This window comes from Nerophis ophidion, linkage group LG16, assembly GCF_033978795.1.
Source record: "Nerophis ophidion isolate RoL-2023_Sa linkage group LG16, RoL_Noph_v1.0, whole genome shotgun sequence".
Classification (NCBI taxonomy): Eukaryota; Metazoa; Chordata; class Actinopteri; order Syngnathiformes; family Syngnathidae; genus Nerophis; species Nerophis ophidion.
Genome location: NC_084626.1, coordinates 50,147,564 through 50,170,063, shown reverse-complemented (window position 1 = coordinate 50,170,063; position 22,500 = coordinate 50,147,564). Strand labels below are relative to the sequence as shown.

At 38.9% G+C, this 22,500-nt stretch overlaps 1 protein-coding gene across 1 annotated transcript in view; it reads left to right on the top strand.

Moving 5' to 3' along the window:
• The window catches only part of tpra1 (transmembrane protein, adipocyte asscociated 1), a 47,757-nt gene that overhangs the window by 23,931 nt on the left and 1,326 nt on the right, over positions 1 to 22,500 (top strand). The window contains exons 5-9 of the mRNA XM_061875424.1: positions 7,613 to 7,685; positions 9,790 to 9,869; positions 12,363 to 12,473; positions 12,575 to 12,635; positions 17,636 to 17,738. Of these exons, the coding sequence (XP_061731408.1) occupies positions 7,613 to 7,685; positions 9,790 to 9,869; positions 12,363 to 12,473; positions 12,575 to 12,635; positions 17,636 to 17,738 (428 nt within the window). The remainder of the gene's footprint in view (positions 1 to 7,612; positions 7,686 to 9,789; positions 9,870 to 12,362; positions 12,474 to 12,574; positions 12,636 to 17,635; positions 17,739 to 22,500) is intronic.

The window sequence follows — 22,500 nt, the reverse complement described above, 5'->3', positions numbered from 1 at the left end:
TCCACATCAACACCGTATGAAAAAAATAGTCAACACCAGAAGGAGATAACGTCCGCAGGAACCTACCACATAGCAAAGGACATACACTATTTGATTTCCTATTATGCAGCTCATTTTTATTTGACAGTTATTGAAACAACGTGTGTAACATCATGCACAAAAGTGCACTTCATATGTTTTAAACTATTGTAGTGGTGTTCTGTATACAAAGTGCACTTTAACTGAGTGTTGTTTTGATATGTCATCTTAGTGACATCATGCACAAAAGTGCACTTCATATGTTTTAAACTGTTGTAGTGGTGTTCTGTACACAAAGTTCACTTTAACTGAGTGTTGTTTTGATATGTCATCTTAGTGACATCATGCACAAAAGTGCACTTCATATGTTTTAAACTATTGTAGTGGTGTTCTGTACACAAAGAGCACTTTAACTGAGTGTTGTTTTGATATGTCATCTTAGTGACATCATGCACAAAAGTGCACTTCATATGTTTTAAACTATTGTAGTGGTGTTCTGTACAAAAAGTGCACTTTAACTGAGTGTTGTTTTGATATGTCATCTTAGTGACATCATGCACAAAAGTGCACTTCATATGTTTTAAACTATTGTAGTGGTGTTCTGTACACAAAGTGCACTTTAACTGAGTGTTGTTTTGATATGTCATCTTAGTGACATCATGCACAAAAGTGCACTTCATATGTTTTAAACTATTGTAGTGGTGTTCTGTACACAAAGAGCACTTTAACTGAGTGTTGTTTTGATATGTCATCTTAGTGACATCATGCACAAAAGTGCACTTCATATGTTTCAAACTATTGTAGTGGTGTTCTGTACACAAAGAGCACTTTAACTGAGTGTTGTTTTGATATGTCATCTTAGTGACATCATGCACAAAAGTGCACTTCATATGTTTTAAACTATTGTAGTGGTGTTCTGTACAAAAAGTGCACTTTAACTGACTGTTTTGATATGTCATCTTAGTGACATCATGCACAAAAGTGCACTTCATATGTTTTAAACTATTGTAGTGGTGTTCTGTACACAAAGAGCACTTTAACTGAGTGTTGTTTTGATATGTCATCTTAGTGACATCATGCACAAAAGTGCACTTCATATGTTTTAAACTATTGTAGTGGTGTTCTGTACACAAAGTGCACTTTAACTGAGTGTTGTTTTGATATGTCATCTTAGTGACATCATGCACAAAAGTGCACTTCATATGTTTTAAACTATTGTAGTGGTGTTCTGTACAAAAAGTGCACTTTAACTGACTGTTTTGATATGTCATCTTAGTGACATCATGCACAAAAGTGCACTTCATATGTTTTAAACTGTTGTAGTGGTGTTCTGTACACAAAGTTCACTTTAACTGAGTGTTGTTTTGATATGTCATCTTAGTGACATCATGCACAAAAGTGCACTTCATATGTTTTAAACTATTGTAGTGGCGTTCTGTACAAACAGTGCACTTTAACTGAGTGTTGTTTTGATATGTCATCTTAGTGACATCATGCACAAAAGTGCACTTCATATGTTTTAAACTATTGTAGTGGTGTTCTGTACAAAAAGTGCACTTTAACTGAGTTTTGTTTTGATATGTCATCTTAGTGACATCATGCACAAAAGTGCACTTGATATGTTTTAAACTATTGTAGTGGTGTTCTGTACACAAAGTGCACTTTAACTGAGTGTTGTTTTGATATGTCATCTTAGTGACATCATGCACAAAAGTGCACTTCATATGTTTTAAACTATTGTAGTGGTGTTCTGTACAAAAAGTGCACTTTAACTGAGTGTTGTTTTGATATGTCATCTTAGTGACATCATGCACAAAAGTGCACTTCATATGTTTCAAACTATTGTAGTGGTGTTCTGTACACAAAGAGCACTTTAACTGAGTGTTGTTTTGATATGTCATCTTAGTGACATCATGCACAAAAGTGCACTTCATATGTTTTAAACTATTGTAGTGGTGTTCTGTACAAAAAGTGCACTTTAACTGACTGTTTTGATATGTCATCTTAGTGACATCATGCACAAAAGTGCACTTCATATGTTTTAAACTATTGTAGTGGTGTTCTGTACACAAAGAGCACTTTAACTGAGTGTTGTTTTGATATGTCATCTTAGTGACATCATGCACAAAAGTGCACTTCATATGTTTTAAACTATTGTAGTGGTGTTCTGTACACAAAGTGCACTTTAACTGAGTGTTGTTTTGATATGTCATCTTAGTGACATCATGCACAAAAGTGCACTTCATATGTTTTAAACTATTGTAGTGGTGTTCTGTACACAAAGTGCACTTTAACTGACTGTTTTGATATGTCATCTTAGTGACATCATGCACAAAAGTGCACTTCATATGTTTTAAACTATTGTAGTGGTGTTCTGTACACAAAGAGCACTTTAACTGAGTGTTGTTTTGATATGTCATCTTAGTGACATCATGCACAAAAGTGCACTTCATATGTTTTAAACTATTGTAGTGGCGTTATGTACAAACAGTGCACTTTAACTGAGTGTTGTTTTGATATGTCATCTTAGTGACATCATGCACAAAAGTGCACTTCATATGTTTTAAACTATTGTAGTGGTGTTCTGTACAAAAAGTGCACTTTAACTGAGTGTTGTTTTGATATGTCATCTTAGTGACATCATGCACAAAAGTGCACTTGATATGTTTTAAACTATGGTAGTGGGGTTCTGTACACAAAGTGCACTTTAACTGAGTGTTGTTTTGATATGTCATCTTAGTGACATCATGCACAAAAGTGCACTTCATATGTTTTAAACTATTGTAGTGGTGTTCTGTACAAAAAGTGCACTTTAACTGAGTGTTGTTTTGATATGTCATCTTAGTGACATCATGCACAAAAGTGCACTTCATATGTTTCAAACTATTGTAGTGGTGTTCTGTACAAAAAGTGCACTTTAACTGACTGTTTTGATATGTCATCTTAGTGACATCATGCACAAAAGTGCAATTTATATGTTTTAAACTATTGTAGTGGTGTTCTGTACACAAAGAGCACTTTAACTGAGTGTTGTTTTGATATGTCATCTTAGTGACATCATGCACAAAAGTGCACTTCATACGTTTTAAACTTTTGTAGTGGTGTTCTGTACACAAAGTGCACTTTAACTGAGTGTTGTTTTGATATGTCATCTTAGTGACATCATGCACAAAAGTGCACTTCATATGTTTTAAACTATTGTAGTGGTGTTCTGTACAAAAAGTGCACTTTAACTGAGTGTTGTTTTGATATGTCATCTTAGTGACATCATGCACGAAAGTGCACTTCAAAAGTGTTTTAAACTATTGTAGTGGTGTTCTGTACACAAAGTGCACTTTAACTGAGTGTTGTTTTGATATGTCATCTTAGTGACATCATGCACAAAAGTGCACTTCATATGTTTTAAACTATTGTAGTGGTGTTCTGTACACAAGGTGCACTTTAACTGAGTGTTGTTTTGATATGTCATCTTAGTGACATCATACACAAAAGTGCACTTCAAAAGTGTTTTAAACTATTGTAGTGGTGTTCTGTACACAAAGTGCACTTTAACTGAGTGTTGTTTTGATATGTCATCTTAGTGACATCATGCACAAAAGTGCACTTCATATGTTTTAAACTATTGTAGTGGTGTTCTGTACACAAAGAGCACTTTAACTGAGTGTTGTTTTGATATGTCATCTTAGTGACATCATGCACAAAAGTGCACTTCATATGTTTTAAACTATTGTAGTGGTGTTCTGTACAAAAAGTGCACTTTAACTGAGTTTTGTTTTGATATGTCATCTTAGTGACATCATGCACAAAAGTGCACTTGATATGTTTTAAACTATTGTAGTGGTGTTCTGTACACAAAGTGCACTTTAACTGAGTGTTGTTTTGATATGTCATCTTAGTGACATCATGCACAAAAGTGCACTTCATATGTTTTAAACTATTGTAGTGGTGTTCTGTACAAAAAGTGCACTTTAACTGAGTGTTGTTTTGATATGTCATCTTAGTGACATCATGCACAAAAGTGCACTTCATATGTTTCAAACTATTGTAGTGGTGTTCTGTACACAAAGAGCACTTTAACTGAGTGTTGTTTTGATATGTCATCTTAGTGACATCATGCACAAAAGTGCACTTCATATGTTTTAAACTATTGTAGTGGTGTTCTGTACAAAAAGTGCACTTTAACTGACTGTTTTGATATGTCATCTTAGTGACATCATGCACAAAAGTGCACTTCATATGTTTTAAACTATTGTAGTGGTGTTCTGTACACAAAGAGCACTTTAACTGAGTGTTGTTTTGATATGTCATCTTAGTGACATCATGCACAAAAGTGCACTTCATATGTTTTAAACTATTGTAGTGGTGTTCTGTACACAAAGTGCACTTTAACTGAGTGTTGTTTTGATATGTCATCTTAGTGACATCATGCACAAAAGTGCACTTCATATGTTTTAAACTATTGTAGTGGTGTTCTGTACACAAAGTGCACTTTAACTGACTGTTTTGATATGTCATCTTAGTGACATCATGCACAAAAGTGCACTTCATATGTTTTAAACTATTGTAGTGGTGTTCTGTACACAAAGAGCACTTTAACTGAGTGTTGTTTTGATATGTCATCTTAGTGACATCATGCACAAAAGTGCACTTCATATGTTTTAAACTATTGTAGTGGCGTTCTGTACAAACAGTGCACTTTAACTGAGTGTTGTTTTGATATGTCATCTTAGTGACATCATGCACAAAAGTGCACTTCATATGTTTTAAACTATTGTAGTGGTGTTCTGTACAAAAAGTGCACTTTAACTGAGTGTTGTTTTGATATGTCATCTTAGTGACATCATGCACAAAAGTGCACTTGATATGTTTTAAACTATTGTAGTGGTGTTCTGTACACAAAGTGCACTTTAACTGAGTGTTGTTTTGATATGTCATCTTAGTGACATCATGCACAAAAGTGCACTTCATATGTTTTAAACTATTGTAGTGGTGTTCTGTACAAAAAGTGCACTTTAACTGAGTGTTGTTTTGATATGTTATCTTAGTGACATCATGCACAAAAGTGCACTTCATATGTTTCAAACTATTGTAGTGGTGTTCTGTACAAAAAGTGCACTTTAACTGACTGTTTTGATATGTCATCTTAGTGACATCATGCACAAAAGTGCACTTCATATGTTTTAAACTATTGTAGTGGTGTTCTGTACACAAAGAGCACTTTAACTGAGTGTTGTTTTGATATGTCATCTTAGTGACATCATGCACAAAAGTGCACTTCATACGTTTTAAACTTTTGTAGTGGTGTTCTGTACACAAAGTGCACTTTAACTGAGTGTTGTTTTGATATGTCATCTTAGTGACATCATGCACAAAAGTGCACTTCATATGTTTTAAACTATTGTAGTGGTGTTCTGTACAAAAAGTGCACTTTAACTGAGTGTTGTTTTGATATGTCATCTTAGTGACATCATGCACGAAAGTGCACTTCAAAAGTGTTTTAAACTATTGTAGTGGTGTTCTGTACACAAAGTGCACTTTAACTGAGTGTTGTTTTGATATGTCATCTTAGTGACATCATGCACAAAAGTGCACTTCATATGTTTTAAACTATTGTAGTGGTGTTCTGTACACAAGGTGCACTTTAACTGAGTGTTGTTTTGATATGTCATCTTAGTGACATCATACACAAAAGTGCACTTCAAAAGTGTTTTAAACTATTGTAGTGGTGTTCTGTACACAAAGTGCACTTTAACTGAGTGTTGTTTTGATATGTCATCTTAGTGACATCATGCACAAAAGTGCACTTCATATGTTTTAAACTATTGTAGTGGTGTTCTGTACAAAAAGTGCACTTTAACTGAGTGTTGTTTTGATATGTCATCTTAGTGACATCATGCACAAAAGTGCACTTCATATGTTTTAAACTATTGTAGTGGTGTTCTGTACAAAAAGTGCACTTTAACTGAGTGTTGTTTTGATATGTCATCTTAGTGACATCATGCACAAAAGTGCACTTGATATGTTTTAAACTATTGTAGTGGTGTTCTGTACACAAAGTGCACTTTAACTGAGTGTTGTTTTGATATGTCATCTTAGTGACATCATGCACAAAAGTGCACTTCATATGTTTCAAACTATTGTAGTGGTGTTCTGTACACAAAGAGCACTTTAACTGAGTGTTGTTTTGATATGTCATCCTAGTGACATCATGCACAAAAGTGCACTTCATATGTTTTAAACTATTGTAGTGGTGTTCTGTACAAAAAGTGCACTTTAACTGAGTGTTGTTTTGATATGTCATCTTAGTGACATCATGCACAAAAGTGCACTTCATATGTTTCAAACTATTGTAGTGGTGTTCTGTACACAAAGAGCACTTTAACTGAGTGTTGTTTTGATATGTCATCTTAGTGACATCATGCACAAAAGTGCACTTTATTCATTTTAAACTATTGTAGTGGTGTTCTCTACAAAAGGTGCACTTTAATTGAGTGTTGTTTTGATATGTCATCTTAGTGACACTAAATTGGCCCTAGTGTGTGAATGTGAGTGTGAATGTTGTCTGTCTATCTGTGTTGGCCCTGCGATGAGGTGGCGACTTGTCCAGGGTGTACGCCGCCTTCCGCCCGACTGTAGCTGAGATAGGCGCCAGCGCCCCCCGCAACCCCAAAAGGGAATAGGCGGTAGAAAATGGATGGATGGATGGATCTTAGTGACATCATGCACAAAAGTGCACTTTATTCATTTTAAATAAATAAATAAATAAATGGGTTGTACTTGTATAGCGCTTTTCTACCTTCAAGGTACTCAAAGCGCTTTGACACTACTTCCACATTTACCCATTCACACACACATTCACACACTGATGGAGGGAGCTGCCATGCAAGGCGCCAACCAGCACCCATCAGGAGCAAGGGTGAAGTGTCTTGCTCAGGACACAACGGACGTGACGAGGTTGGTACTAGGTGGGATTTGAACCAGGGACCCTCGGGTTGCGCACGGCCATTCTCCCACTGCGCCACGCCGTCCCTATTTTAAACTATTGTAGTGGTGTTCTCTACAAAAAGTGCACTTTAACTGAGTGTTGTTTTGATATGTCATCTTAGTGACATCATGCACAAAAGTGCACTCATAGCTTGTTTTAAAATGTCTCTGACAATCTTGCTCTTTCTGTTTTGGAAATGACATGAATGTTTGTGCCACTGCTTAATAACTGTTTCATAAATACACTTTTAGTTGTGATTTCCCTCTCTGCATGAAAGTTTAAAAGTAGCATATATGAATGCAGTATGAAGAAGAATGTTTGAATGTAGACACATAGAATCATCATACTGCTGTGATTATATGCATCAAGTGTTCATTCAAGGCTAAGGCAAAATATCCACATATATATGCTGTATCGTCACATGGCCCAAAAATATCCAGATATTATAAAAAGGCAGTATCGCCCAGCCCTACCGTGAACAAGAAAATGCCGAGCGGACATAGTTTACGAGATATCTGCACACTCTGTTCTCACTGCTGGTTATGTCATGTTTTTTCTGTTTGTTCCGCCGCAGTGGACTCTCCTAATCTTGGTTTTATCTTTCTTTAGGTCTTATGGGAAATCACCCGCTTCTTCCTGTTGGCAATTGAACTCAGTGTTGTCATTCTTGGACTGGCTTTCGGTTAGTTTTCCCTGTAGTTTGTTTTCCCGGTACATATACAGTCGTGATCAAAAGTCTACGTACACTTGTAAAGAACATCATGTTATGGCTGTCTTGAGTTTCCAGTATATTCTACAACTCTTATTTTTTTGTGATGTAGTGATTGGAGCACATACTTGTTGCTCACAAAAAAAATGCATGAAGTTTACTTCTTTTATGAATTTATTATGGCTCTACAGAAAATGTGCTGGGTCAAAAGTATACACACAGCAATGTTAATATTTGCTTACATGTCCCTTGGGAAGTTTAACTGCAATAAGACGCTTTTGGTCACCATCCACAAGCTTCTGCTTACATTTTGGACCACTCCTCTTGACTAAATTAGTTCATTTAAGCTAAATGTGTTTGTTTTCTGACATGGACTTGTTTCTTCAGCATTGTCCACACTTTTAAGTCAAGACTTTGGGAAGGCCCTTCTAAAACTTTCATTCTAGCCTTATTTAGCCATTCCTTTACCACTTTTGAGGTGTGTTTGGGGTCATTGTGGTGTTGGAACACCCAACTGCGCCCAAGACCCAACCTCCGGGCTGATGATTTTAGCTTGTCCTGAAGAATTTGGAGGTAATCCTCCTTTTTCATTGTCCCATTTACTCTCTGTAAATCACCAGTTCCCTTGGCAGCAAAACAGGCCCAGAGCATAATACCACCACCACCATGCTTGACGGTAGATCTGGTGTTCCTGGGATTAAAGGCCTGACCTTTTCTCCTCCAAACATATTGCTGGGTATTGTGGCCAAACAGCTCCATTTTTGTTTCATCTGACCACATGACTTTCTTCAAGAAGGTCTTATCTTTGTCAGATGAAACAAAAATGGAGCTGTTTGGCCACAATACCCAGCAATATGTTTGGAGGAGAAAAGGTCAGGCCTTTAATCCCAGGAACACCACTCCTACTGTCAAGCATGGTGGTGGTAGTATTATGCTCTGGGCCTTTTTTGCTGCCAATGGAACTGCTGCTTTAAATGGGACAATGAAAAAGGAGGATTACCTCCAAATTCTTTAGGACAAGCTTAAATCATCAGCCCGGAGGTTGGGTCTTGGGCGCAGTTGGGTGTTCCAACAGGACAATGACCCCAAACAAGTCCCATTTAAAGCAGCAGTTCCATTGGCAGCAAAAAAGGGCCCAGAGCATAATGCAACCACCAACATGCTTGACAGTAGGAGTGGTGTTCCTGGGATTAAAGGCCTGACCTTTTCTCCTCCGAACATATTACTGGGTATTGTGGCCAAACAGCTCCATTTTAGTTTCATCTGACAAAGATAAGACCTTCTTGAAGAAAGTCATGTGGTCAGATGAAACAAAAATGGAGCTGTTTGGCCACAATACCCAGCAATATGTTTGGAGGAGAAAAGGTCAGGCCTTTAATCCCAGGAACACCAGGCCTACTGTCAAGCATGGTGGTGGTGGTATTATGCTCTGGGCCTGTTTTGCTGCCAAGGAAACTGATGCTTTACAGAGAGTAAATGGGACAATGAAAAAGGAGGATTACCTCCAAATTCTTCAGGACAAGCTTAAATCATCAGCCCGGAGGTTGGGTCTTGGGCACAGTTGGGTGTTCCAACAGGACAATGACCCCAAACAAGTCAAAAGTGGTAAAGAAATGGTTAAATCAGGCTAGAATGAAGGTTTTAGAATGGCCTTCCCAAAGTCCTGACTTAAAGGTGTGGACAATGCTGAAGAAACAAGTCCATGTCAGAAAAGCAACAGATTAAGCTCAACTGCACCAATTTTGTGGTCAAAAATTCAAGCAGAAGCTTGTGGATGACTACCAAAAGCACCTTATTGCAGTGAAACTTGCCAAGGGACATGTATGCAAATATTAACATTGCTGTACGTATATTTTTGACCCAGTCACGTTTTCAGCAGAGCCATAATAAATTCATAAAAGAAGCAAATTTCATGATTTTTTTTTGTGACCAAAAAGTATGTGCTCCAATCACTACATCACAAAAAATAGGAGTTGTAAAAAGTATTGGAATGTTCTTTAAGAGTGTTTATTGCAAATGTACATCTTTCCAAATGTTTAAAAGCAGTTTTTTCCCTTCTGTGCTCCCTCTGTATTAGGTCACTTGGAGAGTAAATCCAGCATCAAGCGTGTTTTGGCCATCACTGCTGTGCTGGCCCTGGCCTACTCCATCACGCAGGTCATTGCACGAGACAGGAAGTGTCATCTTTTACAGTTGGAGTAGGATTCATGTGGTCCCCTGACACATCAAACATGATGAATTGGGAGGTTGCGCTATCCAGTTTAGCCACCAGATGGCAGTAGTGTTGAATATTCTAAAATGTTTTTTTGTGGCAATTCCAACAATGTAGAGCAGGGGTGCCCATTACGTTGATCGCGAGCTACCAGTCGATCTCGAGCCAGGCTTTAAAAAAAAATAGACCTAAAAATGAGTGATCATCAATCTTCACCAAGACGTCACTTAAATGACATTCACGGTACCGGAGGGTCTTGTGAGATGACGCTGGCTGCTGCAAGATCATTATTATGAAAATATGACCGAGAGGAAGGCGAGAAACTCTTTTTATTTCAACAGACTCTCGCGCCGTACCTTCCGTCAAAACTCTAAAGGCCGACTGCACATTTCCTATCTTCACAATAAAAGCCCTGCTTCATGCTGCCTGCGCTAACTAAATACAGAGTCTGGGAAAACTGGCGTGCACAAGCGATCCCTCAGAAAGCTGGCGTGCACATCACTTGTGCACGCCAGCTTTCCGAGACTCTGTATTTTGTTAGCGCAGGCAGCATGAAGCAGGGCTTTTATTGTGAAGATAGGAAATGTGCAGTCGGCCTTTAGAGTTTTGACGAAAGGGACGGCGCGAAAGTCTGTTGAAATAAAAAGTGTTTCTCGCCTTCCTCTCTGTCATATTTTCATAATAATGAACTGGCAGCAGCCAGCGTCATCTCACAAGACCCTCGGGTGCCGTGAATGTCAATCAAGCAAGCTACGGAATTTGCCGCCAATGTTTTTCTTGTAAAGTGTATGGAAGCTGGATGAATTAGATGCCAAAAACCAACCACTTTCATGTGGTATTGTACAGAAAGGACAACTTTTTTTCTCTTCCATTTGAAAATGTGGGCGTTATCATCATTACTGTCTGATTCCAATCAATGCAAGTCATCAGAATCAGGTAATACACCAACTTATATTCTTGTCTTCGTGAAAGAAAGACATCTATATGTGTTACACATGCTTGTATTATCATTAAACACATTTAACTTGTTTACAAAAATGTCTCTTTCATAAATAAATAAATATAAATGATATATATAAATGAGGTAGATCCCCTCGAGTTGGTCAATTGAAAAGTAGCTCGCCTGCAGAAAAAGTGTGGGCACCCCTGATGTAGAGTGACACTTTCCATCATATTCAGCTGACTGCATTGCAAAATGATTAACCCCCCCCACGCCCTTCCCTTCTCTTCTTCTCACGGGAGATCCACCCAGGGGTGGGGCCAAATGAGTCCTGTCAGCTTCAAACACTGATGACATCTATTAAACAGACAAAGAAGCCAGGAAATCAAACAGAGACCAAATTAAATTTGGCTCAATTGAGGAGAAACGTGTAGACCTGTACACTTGTACAGTGTCTTCCCACTCTCTTGACGAAAAATGATACGCCTCCTCTTTTATTTGGACTTCCCTGATTACATGGCAACAGCTATTTCTAAAGGCACGGGGGTCGTAAACAGCCGCCTCTTTTGGTTACAAAACAGAAGAAAAGGTGGCTGAAGGGGGGGTCAGGCCCTGCCTCCTCTCCGCTTTGTAGATCTCGGGTCAAGACTACTATACATCAAAGAAACAGACACCCTCATGTCGCTCCACATCCTACACAGGTGGAGTTTTACAAGCCTTTTGCTTGGTAGGATCAAAGACAGCTTTTGTCTGCTCGCCAGGAACTCATAGAAACACAAAGTTTGATGATAACTTAGATACAATTGTTCTGACAATTCTTTTCAATACTGTATTTAATTATATAACAATACCAGGGGTGTAATGGCACATGTTTTCGAGTTTTTCGGCACACAGCCTTAAGTTTGGCTCAGCAGAGTACTGATTTTCCACCTGGCAGGCATTTTAAGTGTGGGACAGGAAGTGTAAATTTGGTTTTGCAAGCCTGTAAGGAGGTAAGACATACGACGAGGAAGTGATAATAATACTTGTAAGAAACTCACTTTATTTGTCGCCATGGAAACGAGGATTAGTGATTTAGAAGTAGTTAAAACTCTGACTTCCTGAGGGCGTTTCAGTGTTATAAATTCACCTTTATCGTCAGTTTTTAGACAAAAATGCGTCCGTTCTCCCTTTTCTGTCCACACAGTCTGCTTGTAGTACTCTGTGCGTGTGCGCTGCCGAACATGCTCCTTTGCTCGTATTACCAGCTATGTCATGACGTGACGAGAAAAAAAAAATATGACGAACTGGTACTTTTAATACAGAGTATAGTACCATTTTTGATTCACTAGTCATGCGATACTATACCGGTCCCGGTATATGGTACAATCCCTAATGTGAATTTAGAACCGAGGCATGTACCTAAAACTGTGAATTGATGGTAATACATGCATTGGAATCTCATGATAAGCAATTGCTGACTTTTATTAACCTAAAAACAAACAAATCTTCCTCCCAGGGCACCTTAGAGATCCTGTACCCAGACAGCCACCTGTCTGCCGAGGACTTCAACATCTACGGCCATGGAGGACGCCACTTCTGGTTGGCCAGCTCCTGCTTTTTCTTCCTGGTTCGTCAGCAGTTGTAACATTAAGGGAAAAAAAGGGGGGGAACACACACAATTATTGCTGTAACTATGCACAATTATTGCTGTAACTATGTGGTTTACAGGTGTACTCTCTGATCGTGATCTTGCCTAAAACTCCAGTGAGGGAGAGGATATCTCTGCCATGTAAGTTTGAACACATTTAGGAATAGAAATGAGACATTATTGTACTTTAATGTGCATCATATTGACAGCTGTGTTCACTGCATGATAGATATTACCAACATAGGAGTATATTTATTGCTAGAATTCCCTGAAATTCAAGTATTTCTTTATATATATACACTACCGTTCAAAAGTTTGGGGTCACATTGAAATGTCCTTATTTTTGAAGGAAAAGCACTGTACTTTTCAATGACGATAACTTTAAACTAGTCTTAACTTTAAAGAAATACACTCTATACATTGCTAACGTGGTAAATGACTATTTTAGTTCCAAATGTCTGGTTTTTGGTGCAATATCTACATAGGTGTATAGAGGCCCATTTCCAACAACTATCACTCCAGTTTTCTAATGGTACAATGTGTTTGCTCATTGGCTCAGAAGGCTAATTGATGATTAGAAAACCCTTGTGCAATCATGTTCACACCTCTGAAAACAGTTTAGCTCGTTACAGAAGCTACAAAACTTCCTTTGAACAGATTGAGTTTCTGGAGCATCACATCCGTGGGGTCAATTAAACGCTCAAAATGGCCAGAAAAAGAGAACTTTCATCTGAAATTCAACAGTCTATTCTTGTTCTTAGATATGAAGGCTATTCCATGCGAGAAATTGCTAAGAAATTGAAGATTTCCTACAACGGTGTGTACTACTCCCTTCAGAGGACAGCACAAACAGGCTCTAACCGGAGTAGAAAAAGAAGTGGGAGGCCGCGTTGCACAACTGAGCACGGAGATAAGTACATTAGAGTCTTTAGTTTGAGAAACAGATGCCTCACAGGTCCCCAACTGGTATCTTCATTAAATAGTACCCGCAAAACCCCAGTGTCAACATCTGCAGTGAAGAGGCGGCTGCAGGATTCTGGGTTTCAGGGCAGAGTGGCGAAGAAAAAGCCATATCTGAGACTGGCCAATTAAAAAAAAAGATTAAGATGGGCAAAAGAACACAGACATTGGACAGAGGAAGACTGGAAAAAAGTGTTGTGGACGGATGAATCCAAGTTTGAGGTGTTTGGATCACAAAGAAGAACGTTTGTGAGACGCAGAACAACTGAAAAGATGCTGGAAGAATGCCTGACGCCATCTGTTAAGCATGGTGGAGGTAATGTGAGGGTCTGGGGTTGCTTTGGTGCTGGTAAGGTGGGAGATTTGTACAGGGTAAAAGGGATTCTGAATAAGGAAGGCTATCACTCCATTTTGCAACGCCATGCCATACCCAGTGGACAGCGCTTGATTGGAGCCAATATCATCCTACAACAGGACAATGACCCAAAACACACCTCCAAATTGTGCAAGAACTATTTAGAGAAGAAGCAGGCAGCTGGTATTCTATTGGTAGTGGAGTGGCCAGAGCAGTCACCAGATCTGAACCCCATTGAGCTGTTGTGGGAGCAGCTCAAGTGGCCATCCAACCAATCCAACTTGTGGGAGCTGCTTCTAGAAGCGTGGGGTGCAATTTCTCCAGATTACCTCAACAAATTAACAGCTAGAATGCCAAAGGTCTGCAATGCTGTAATAGCTGCAAATGGAGGATTCTTTGACAAAAGCAAAGTTTGAAGTAAAAAAAACCTTATTTCAAATACAAATCATTATTTCTAACCATGTCAATGTCTTGACTCTATTTTCTATTCATTTCACAACGAATGGTGGTGAATAACTGTGACTTTTCGTGGAAAACACAAAATTGTTTGGGTGTCCCCAAACTTTTGAACGGTAGTGTATATATATATATATATATATATATACATATATATATCATTGACATGCATTTTACTTAAATTCATATGTGCAGCTCTAGTCATTGTTGATTTAGGTTCCACATTAGAGTTACAGGGGAAAAAAGGGAGTTATTCGCTTTCATAAAAATGTTATAATGATATTATGATATAATAAGTTGTTCCAAAAACTATTTGATAAAGTTGTTATTAAATACTTTTAGGTCCTATTTGCTTTTAGCAAAATAAATCACGTATTGTGAGTGTATTTTACCTTTCTGTATTTGTATCTGGAGCAGCAATAGCTATCTTCCATGAAAACTTACTTTGTCTTAATGTCAAGTTTAGAGAAGTATTTCATCATGGATACAGAATATAATCCTCCATATTTGCAGAAACGTTCATTCAATTCAATTTAATTCCAAGAAATTAAACAATATTTTTGCATCTGACAAAAAACACCCACAAACGCTGGCTTACTCTAATAAAAATGCCACGTTTATTATAAATACAGTTTAAAAGAAAAGAAAAAAATGCTGGCTTCCGCTGGAGAGACCTGTGTCTGCTAGCTTGAGCGCCCCCACTTCTCCCAGTGTGGCGAGTCAGAGTACTGCTGAGGCATTGAACTGCGAGTTGACAGTGTATCGCCCCCTACCTTGAGGCAGAGGTACTTGCTGCCTCAAGACATGCCTTTTCCACGTGGCAACAAGCATGCGCCCCCTCGCACATGTATTGGGCGTGTGTAACCGTGGAGGCACCGCCTGTGTCTGCTTCACTTTGTTTCGATCAGGAAACATGGAATTTCCGCGATTTTGACCATGAAAATTATCAATATATACAGGAACCACACCAAAATCCCATAGAAAGCATAAACCAAAAGAGAAATATTAAAACTTATTTTATTTTGGGACGGCGTGGCGCAGGGGGAGAGTGGCCGTGCGCAACCCGAGGGTCCCTGGTTCAATCCCCAGCTACTACCAACCTCGTCACGTCCGTTGTGTCCTGAGCAAGACACTTCACCCTTGCTCCTGATGGGTGCTGGTTAGCGCCTTGCATGGCAGCTCCTTCCATCAGTGTGTGAATGGGTAAATGTGTCTAAGCGCTTTGAGTACCTTGAAGGTAGAAAACCGCGATACAAGTACAACCCGTTTATTTATTTTATTACTTTGTTTTGAAACATCTCATGGTTAAGCCACCTGGTGGCAGGTGAGGCACTGCCACTTTGGTTCTGCCATTTGAGTACTGGCGAGCGATCTCTGAATCCGGGAACAAATCCTTCACGGAATTGTTAAAAACATCCGCAAATGAGAACGGGATGTTGCTTGCAGCTATCAGCATCGCCATCTTTGTCTCGGCATAGGTTACACCAGTCCTCGGCAACTATTTTGACTCGAGGCCAAATTTACAGAAAAAAATGTGTCTGGGGGATTTTTAGGAACACTATTACAACACCTCACAATAATGTCTGATTGAATGCTACAAACGTTATAACAGACCGCCTTAAAAGACGTAATGGAATTTAAAATTTTTCTATGAAGGATAAAACACTGAATATTGACAACACATTAACGTCACAGCCCCTTTCAATCGACATATTTTACAATCAATTGAAACGCAACAAAAATGCAACAAACAGTGAAACATGAACGCGAAGGGTACAAAATAAACCCACCTAAAATCTGATGCATCTGATATTTGCTAAATTTCCCCCAGGGATCAATAAAGTACTTTCTATTATATTATATTCTATATATCACTAAGCTTTAGAACTTTGTTGTGAAAATCTCCTTCCGCGTCTGTGGAAACGCTTCCCGCCCACACTGCTTGGTGCCTCGTCTGAGCTGCTGTGACGTAGATGACCATAGTAACTAAATAGATTACCATAGTAACTAATTATATGACCATAGCAACTAATAAATTACCATATTAACTAATTAGATGACCATAGTAACTAATTAGATGACCATAGCAACTAATAAATGACCATATTAACTAATTAGATTACCATAGTAACTAATTAGATGACCATAGCAACTAATAAATGACCATATTAACTAATTAGATGACCATAGTAACTAATTAGATGACTATAGCAACTAATTAGGTGACCATAGTAACTAATTAGATGACCATAGCAACTAATTAGGTGACCATAGTAACTAATTAGATTACCATAGTAACTAATTAGATGACCATAGCAACTAATAAATGACCATATTAACTAATTAGATGACCATAGTAACTAATTAGATGACCATAGTAACTAATTAGATGACCATAGCAACTAATGAATGACCATATTAACTAATTAGATGACCATAGTAACTAATTAGATGACCATAGCAACTTATTAGATTACCATAGTAACTAATTAGATGACCATAGCAACTAATTAGGTGACCATAGTAACTAATTAGATTACCATAGTAACTAATGAATGACCATATTAACTAATTAGATGACCATCGTAACTAATTAGATGACCATAGCAACTATTAGATTACCATAGTAACCAATTAGATGACCATAGCAACTAATTAGGTGACCATAGTAACTAATTAGATGACCATAGCAACTAATTAGATTACCATAGTAACTAACTAGATGACCATAGCAACTAATAAATGACCATATTAACTAATTAGATGACCATAGCAACTAATTAGATGACCATAGTAACTAATTAGATGACCATAGCAACTAATTAGATGACCATAGCAACTAATTAGATTACCATAGTAACTAATTAGATGACCATAGCAACTAATTAGGTGACCATAGTAACTAATTAGATGACCATAGCAACTAATTAGATTACCATAGTAACTAATAAGATGACCATAGCAACTAATAAATGACCATATTAACTAATAAGATGACCATAGCAACTAATTGGGTGACCATAGTAACTAATTAGATGACCATAGCAACTAATTAGGTGACCATAGTAACTAATTAGATGACCATAGCAACTAATAAATTACCATATTAACTAATTAGATGACCATAGTAACTAATTAGATGACCATAGCAACTAATTAGGTGACCATAGTAACTAATTAGATGACCATAGCAACTAATTAGATGACCATAGTAACTAATTAGATGACCATAGCAACTAATCGTTTAAGGTTATGTTGATGTTTTATTAATCTGATGCCACTTCCTGACAATCTAATCAAGAACTTTTTAGTTAATGTTTGGTTTTTCGGCCTATAGATGCATTTTTCTTATGTGATTTCCTCTTTCCAGCCAAGAGGAGTTTCTATGTGTATGCTGGCATCCTGTCTCTGCTGAACTTCATCCAGGGCCTGGGAAGTGCTCTTCTGTGTGCAGACGTCATAGAGGGACTCTGGTCAGTATAACAACAACAACAATAACCAGTGAAGTGCTCACCTTGTCTAAATGGTAAATAAAAATAGGATACAATGATTTGCAAATCCTTTTCCGCTTATGAATAGACTGCAAAGACAAGATATTTCATGTTCCAGCTGAGAAACTTCATTCATTTTTTGCAAATAATTCTTTAACTCGGAATTTCATGGCAGCAACACATTGCAAAAAAGTAGTCAGAGGGGCATTTTTACCAGTGTGTTACATGGCCTTTCCTTTTAACAACACTCAGTAAAGGTTTGGGAACTGAGGAGACACATTTTTGAAGTGGAATTCTTTCCCATTTTTACTTGATGTACAGCTTAAGTTGTTCAACAGTCTCATGCCTCATATTTTAACCTTCATATTGCACCACACATTTTCAATGGGAGACAGGTCTGGACTACAAGCAGGCCAGTCTAGTACATGCACTCTAACTACGAAGCCACGCTGTTGTAACAGGTGGCTTGGCATTGTCTTGCTGAAATAAGCAGGGGCGTCCATGCTAACGTTGCTTGGATGGCAAACGCTGTATGTACCTTTCAATCAATCAAATCAATGTTTATTTATATAGCCCCAAATCACAAATGTCTCAAAGGACTGCACAAATCATTACGACTACAACATCCTCGGAAGAACCCACAAAAGGGCAAGAAAAACTCACACCCAGTGGGCAGGGAGAATTCACATCCAGTGGGACGCCAGTGACAATGCTGACTATGAGAAACCTTGGAGAGGACCTCAGATGTGGGCAACCCCCCCCCTCTAGGGGACCGAAAGCAATGGATGTCGAGCGGGTCTAACATGATACTGTGAAAGTTCAATCCATAGTGGCTCCAACACAGCCGCGAGAGTTCAGTTCAAGCGGATCCAAGACAGCAGCGAGAGTCCCGTCCACAGGAAACCATCTCAAGCGGATCAGCAGCGTAGAGATGTCCCCAACCGATACAGGCGAGCGGTCCATCCTGGGTCCCGACGAGTGGTCCATCCTGGGTCTCGACTCTGGACAGCCAGTACTTCATCCATGGTCATCGGACCGGACCTCCTCCACAAGGACATAGGAGAAAGAAAAGAAGCGGCAGATCAACTGGTCTAAAAAGGAGGTCTATTTAAAGGCTAGAGTATACAGATGAGTTTTAAGGTGAGACTTAAATGCGTCTACTGAGGTAGCATCTCGAACTGTTACCGGGAGGGCATTCCAGAGTACTGGAGCCCGAACGGAAAACGCTCTATAGCCCGCAGACTTTTTTTGGGCTCTAGGAATCACTAATAAGCCGGAGTCTTTTGAACGCAGATTTCTTGCCGGGACATATGGTACAATACAATCGGCAAGATAGGCTGGAGCGAATTTTAGCGATATTACGGAGATGAAAGAAGGCCGTTTTAGTAACGCTTTTAATGTGTGACTCAAAGGAGAGAGTTGGGTCGAAGATAATACCCAGATTCTTTACCGAGTGACCTTGTTTTATTATTTGGTTTTCAAATGTTAAAGTTCTATTATTAAATAGAGGTCGGTGTCTAGCAGGACCGATAATCCGCATTTCCGTTTTTTTGGCGTTAAGTTGCAAAAAGTTAGCGGACATCCATTGTTTGATTTCATTAAGACACGCCTCCAACTGACTACAGTCCCCCCCCCCTAGTCCTCTAGGGGATTAGGGTTAGTAATCAGGGGCGTCCATGATAACAACATATGTTGCTCCAAAACCTGTATGTACCTTTCAGCATTAATGGTGCCTTCACAGATGTGTAAGTTACCCATGCCTTGGGCACTAATGCACCCCCATACCATCACACATGCTGCCTTTTACACTTTGCGCCTAGAACAGTCCGGATGGTTCTTATCCTATTTGGTCCGGGGGACACCACATCCACAGTTTCCAAAAACAACCTGAAATGTGGACTCGTCAGACCACAGAACACGTTTCCATCTTTGCATCAGTCTATCTTAGATGAGCTCGGGCCCAGCAAAGCCGGCCGTGTTTCTGGGTGTTGTTGATAAATGGTTTTGGCTTTGCATAGTAGAGTTTTAACTTGCACTTACGGATGTAGTGACCAACTTTAGTTGCTGACAGTGGGTTTCTGAAGTGTTCCTGAGCCCATGTGGGTATATCCTTTACACACTGATGTCGCTTTTTGATGCTATACCGCCTGAGGGATCAAAGGTCACGGGCTCTTACGTGCATTGATTTTTCCAGATTCTCTGAACCTTTTGATGATATCACGGAGTGTAGATGGTGAAATCCCTAAATTCCTTGCAATAGCTGGTGGAGAGAAGTTGTTCTTAAACATTTTGCTCAGGCATTTGTTGACAAAGTGGTGACCCTCGCCTCGTCCATGTTTTTGAATGACTGAGCATTTCATGTAAGAGGCTTTTATACACAATCATAGCACCCGCCTGTTCCCAATTAGACTGTTGTTCCAAATAAGCGTTTGATGAGCATTCCTCAACTTTCTCAGTCTTTTTTGCCACTAATGCCAGCTTTTTTTAAACTTGTTGCAGGCATCAAATTCTAAATGAGATTAAATTTGCAAAAAATAAAGTTTTCTGGTTTGAGCTTTAAGTATCTTGTCTTTGCAGTCCATTCAATTGAATATAAGTGGAAAATGATTTGCAAATCCTTTTCAGAGAGGATGTGTGTCATTCATATGCTGTCAATATTCAGTGTTTTATCCTTCATAGTTAATATTGTAAATCCCACATTCCCACACATATGGACTGGACTCTCACTATTATGTTAGATCCACTATGGACTGGACTCTCACTATTATGTTAGATCCACTATGGACTGGACTCACACTATTATGTTAGATCCACTATGGATTGGACTTTCACAATATTTTGTTAGATTCACTATGGACTGGACTCTCACACTATTATGTTAGATCCACTATGGACTGGACTCTCACTATTATGTTAGATCCACTATGGACTGGACTCTCACTATTATGTTAGATCCACTATGGACTGGACTCTCACTATTATGTTAGATCCACTAAGGACTGGACTCTCACTATTATGTTAGATCCACTATGGACTGGACTCTCACTATTATGTTAGATCCACTATGGACTGGACTCTCACTATTATGTTAGATCCACTATGGACTGGACTCTCACTATTATGTTAGATCCACTATGGACTGGACTCTCACACTATTATGTTAGATCCACTATGGACTGGACTCTCACTATTATGTTAGATCCACTATGGACTGGACTCTCACTATTATGTTAGATCCACTATGGACTGGACTCTCACTATTATGTTAGATCCACTATGGATTGGACTCTCACACTATTATGTTAGATCCACTATGGACTGGACTTTCACAATATTATGCTAGATCCACTATGGACTGGACTCTCACTATTATGTTAGATCCACTATGGACTGGACTCTCACTATTATGTTAGATCCACTATGGACTGGACTCACACTATTATGTTAGATCCACTATGGATTGGACTTTCACAATATTATGTTAGATCCACTATGGACTGGACTCTCACTATTATGTTAGATCCACTATGGACTGGACTCTCACTATTATGTTAGATCCACTATGGACTGGACTCTCACTATTATGTTAGATCCACTAAGGACTGGACTCTCACTATTATGTTAGATCCACTATGGACTGGACTCTCACTATTATGTTAGATCCACTATGGACTGGACTCTCACTATTATGTTAGATCCACTATGGACTGGACTCTCACTATTATGTTAGATCCACTATGGACTGGACTCTCACTATTATGTTAGATCCACTATGGACTGGACTCTCACTATTATGTTAGATCCACTATGGACTGGACTCTTCACACTATTATGTTAGATCCACTATGGACTGGACTCTCACACTATTATGTTAGATCCACTATGGACTGGACTCTCACTATTATGTTAGATCCACTATGGATTGGAATCTCACAATATTTTGTTAGATCCACTATGGACTGGACTCTCACACTATTATGTTAGATCCACTATGGACTGGACTCTCACTATTATGTTAGATCCACTATGGATTGGACTCTCACTATTATGTTAGATCCACTATGGACTGGACTCTCACCATTATGTTAGATCCACTATGGACTGGACTCTCACACTATTATGTTAGATCCACTGTGGACTGGACTCTCACACTATTATGTTAGATCCACTATGGACTGGACTCTCACCATTATGTTAGATCCACTATGGACTGGACTCTCACCATTATGTTAGATCCACTATGGACTGGACTCTCACTATTATGTTAGATCCACTATGGACTGGACTCTCACACTATTATGTTAGATCCACTATGGACTGGACTCTCACACTATTATGCTAGATCCACTCGACGTCCATTGCACCGGTCGCCCTTGGGTGGGAAGTCCCCACATCTGCAGTCCCCTCCAAGGTTTCGCATTGTCCCAGTGGGTTGAGTTTTTCCTTGCCCTGATGTGGGATCTGAGCTGAAGATGTTGTGGCTTGTACAGCCCTTTGAGACACTGATGATTTAGCGCTATATAAGTAAAACATTGATTGATTTATTCTTTATTTTCTTGTACATTCTGGGTGTCTCATTCAGTAAAAAAATGTACCTTTCTGTTTTTAAGGCGGTCTGTTATAATGTTTTTAGCTTTCAATCAGACATTATTGTGAGGTTTTGTATTAGTGTTCCTAAAACTTCGATATAGTGGCCCCCCAGACACATTTTTTTCTCTAAATGTGGCCCCCCGAGTCTAAATAA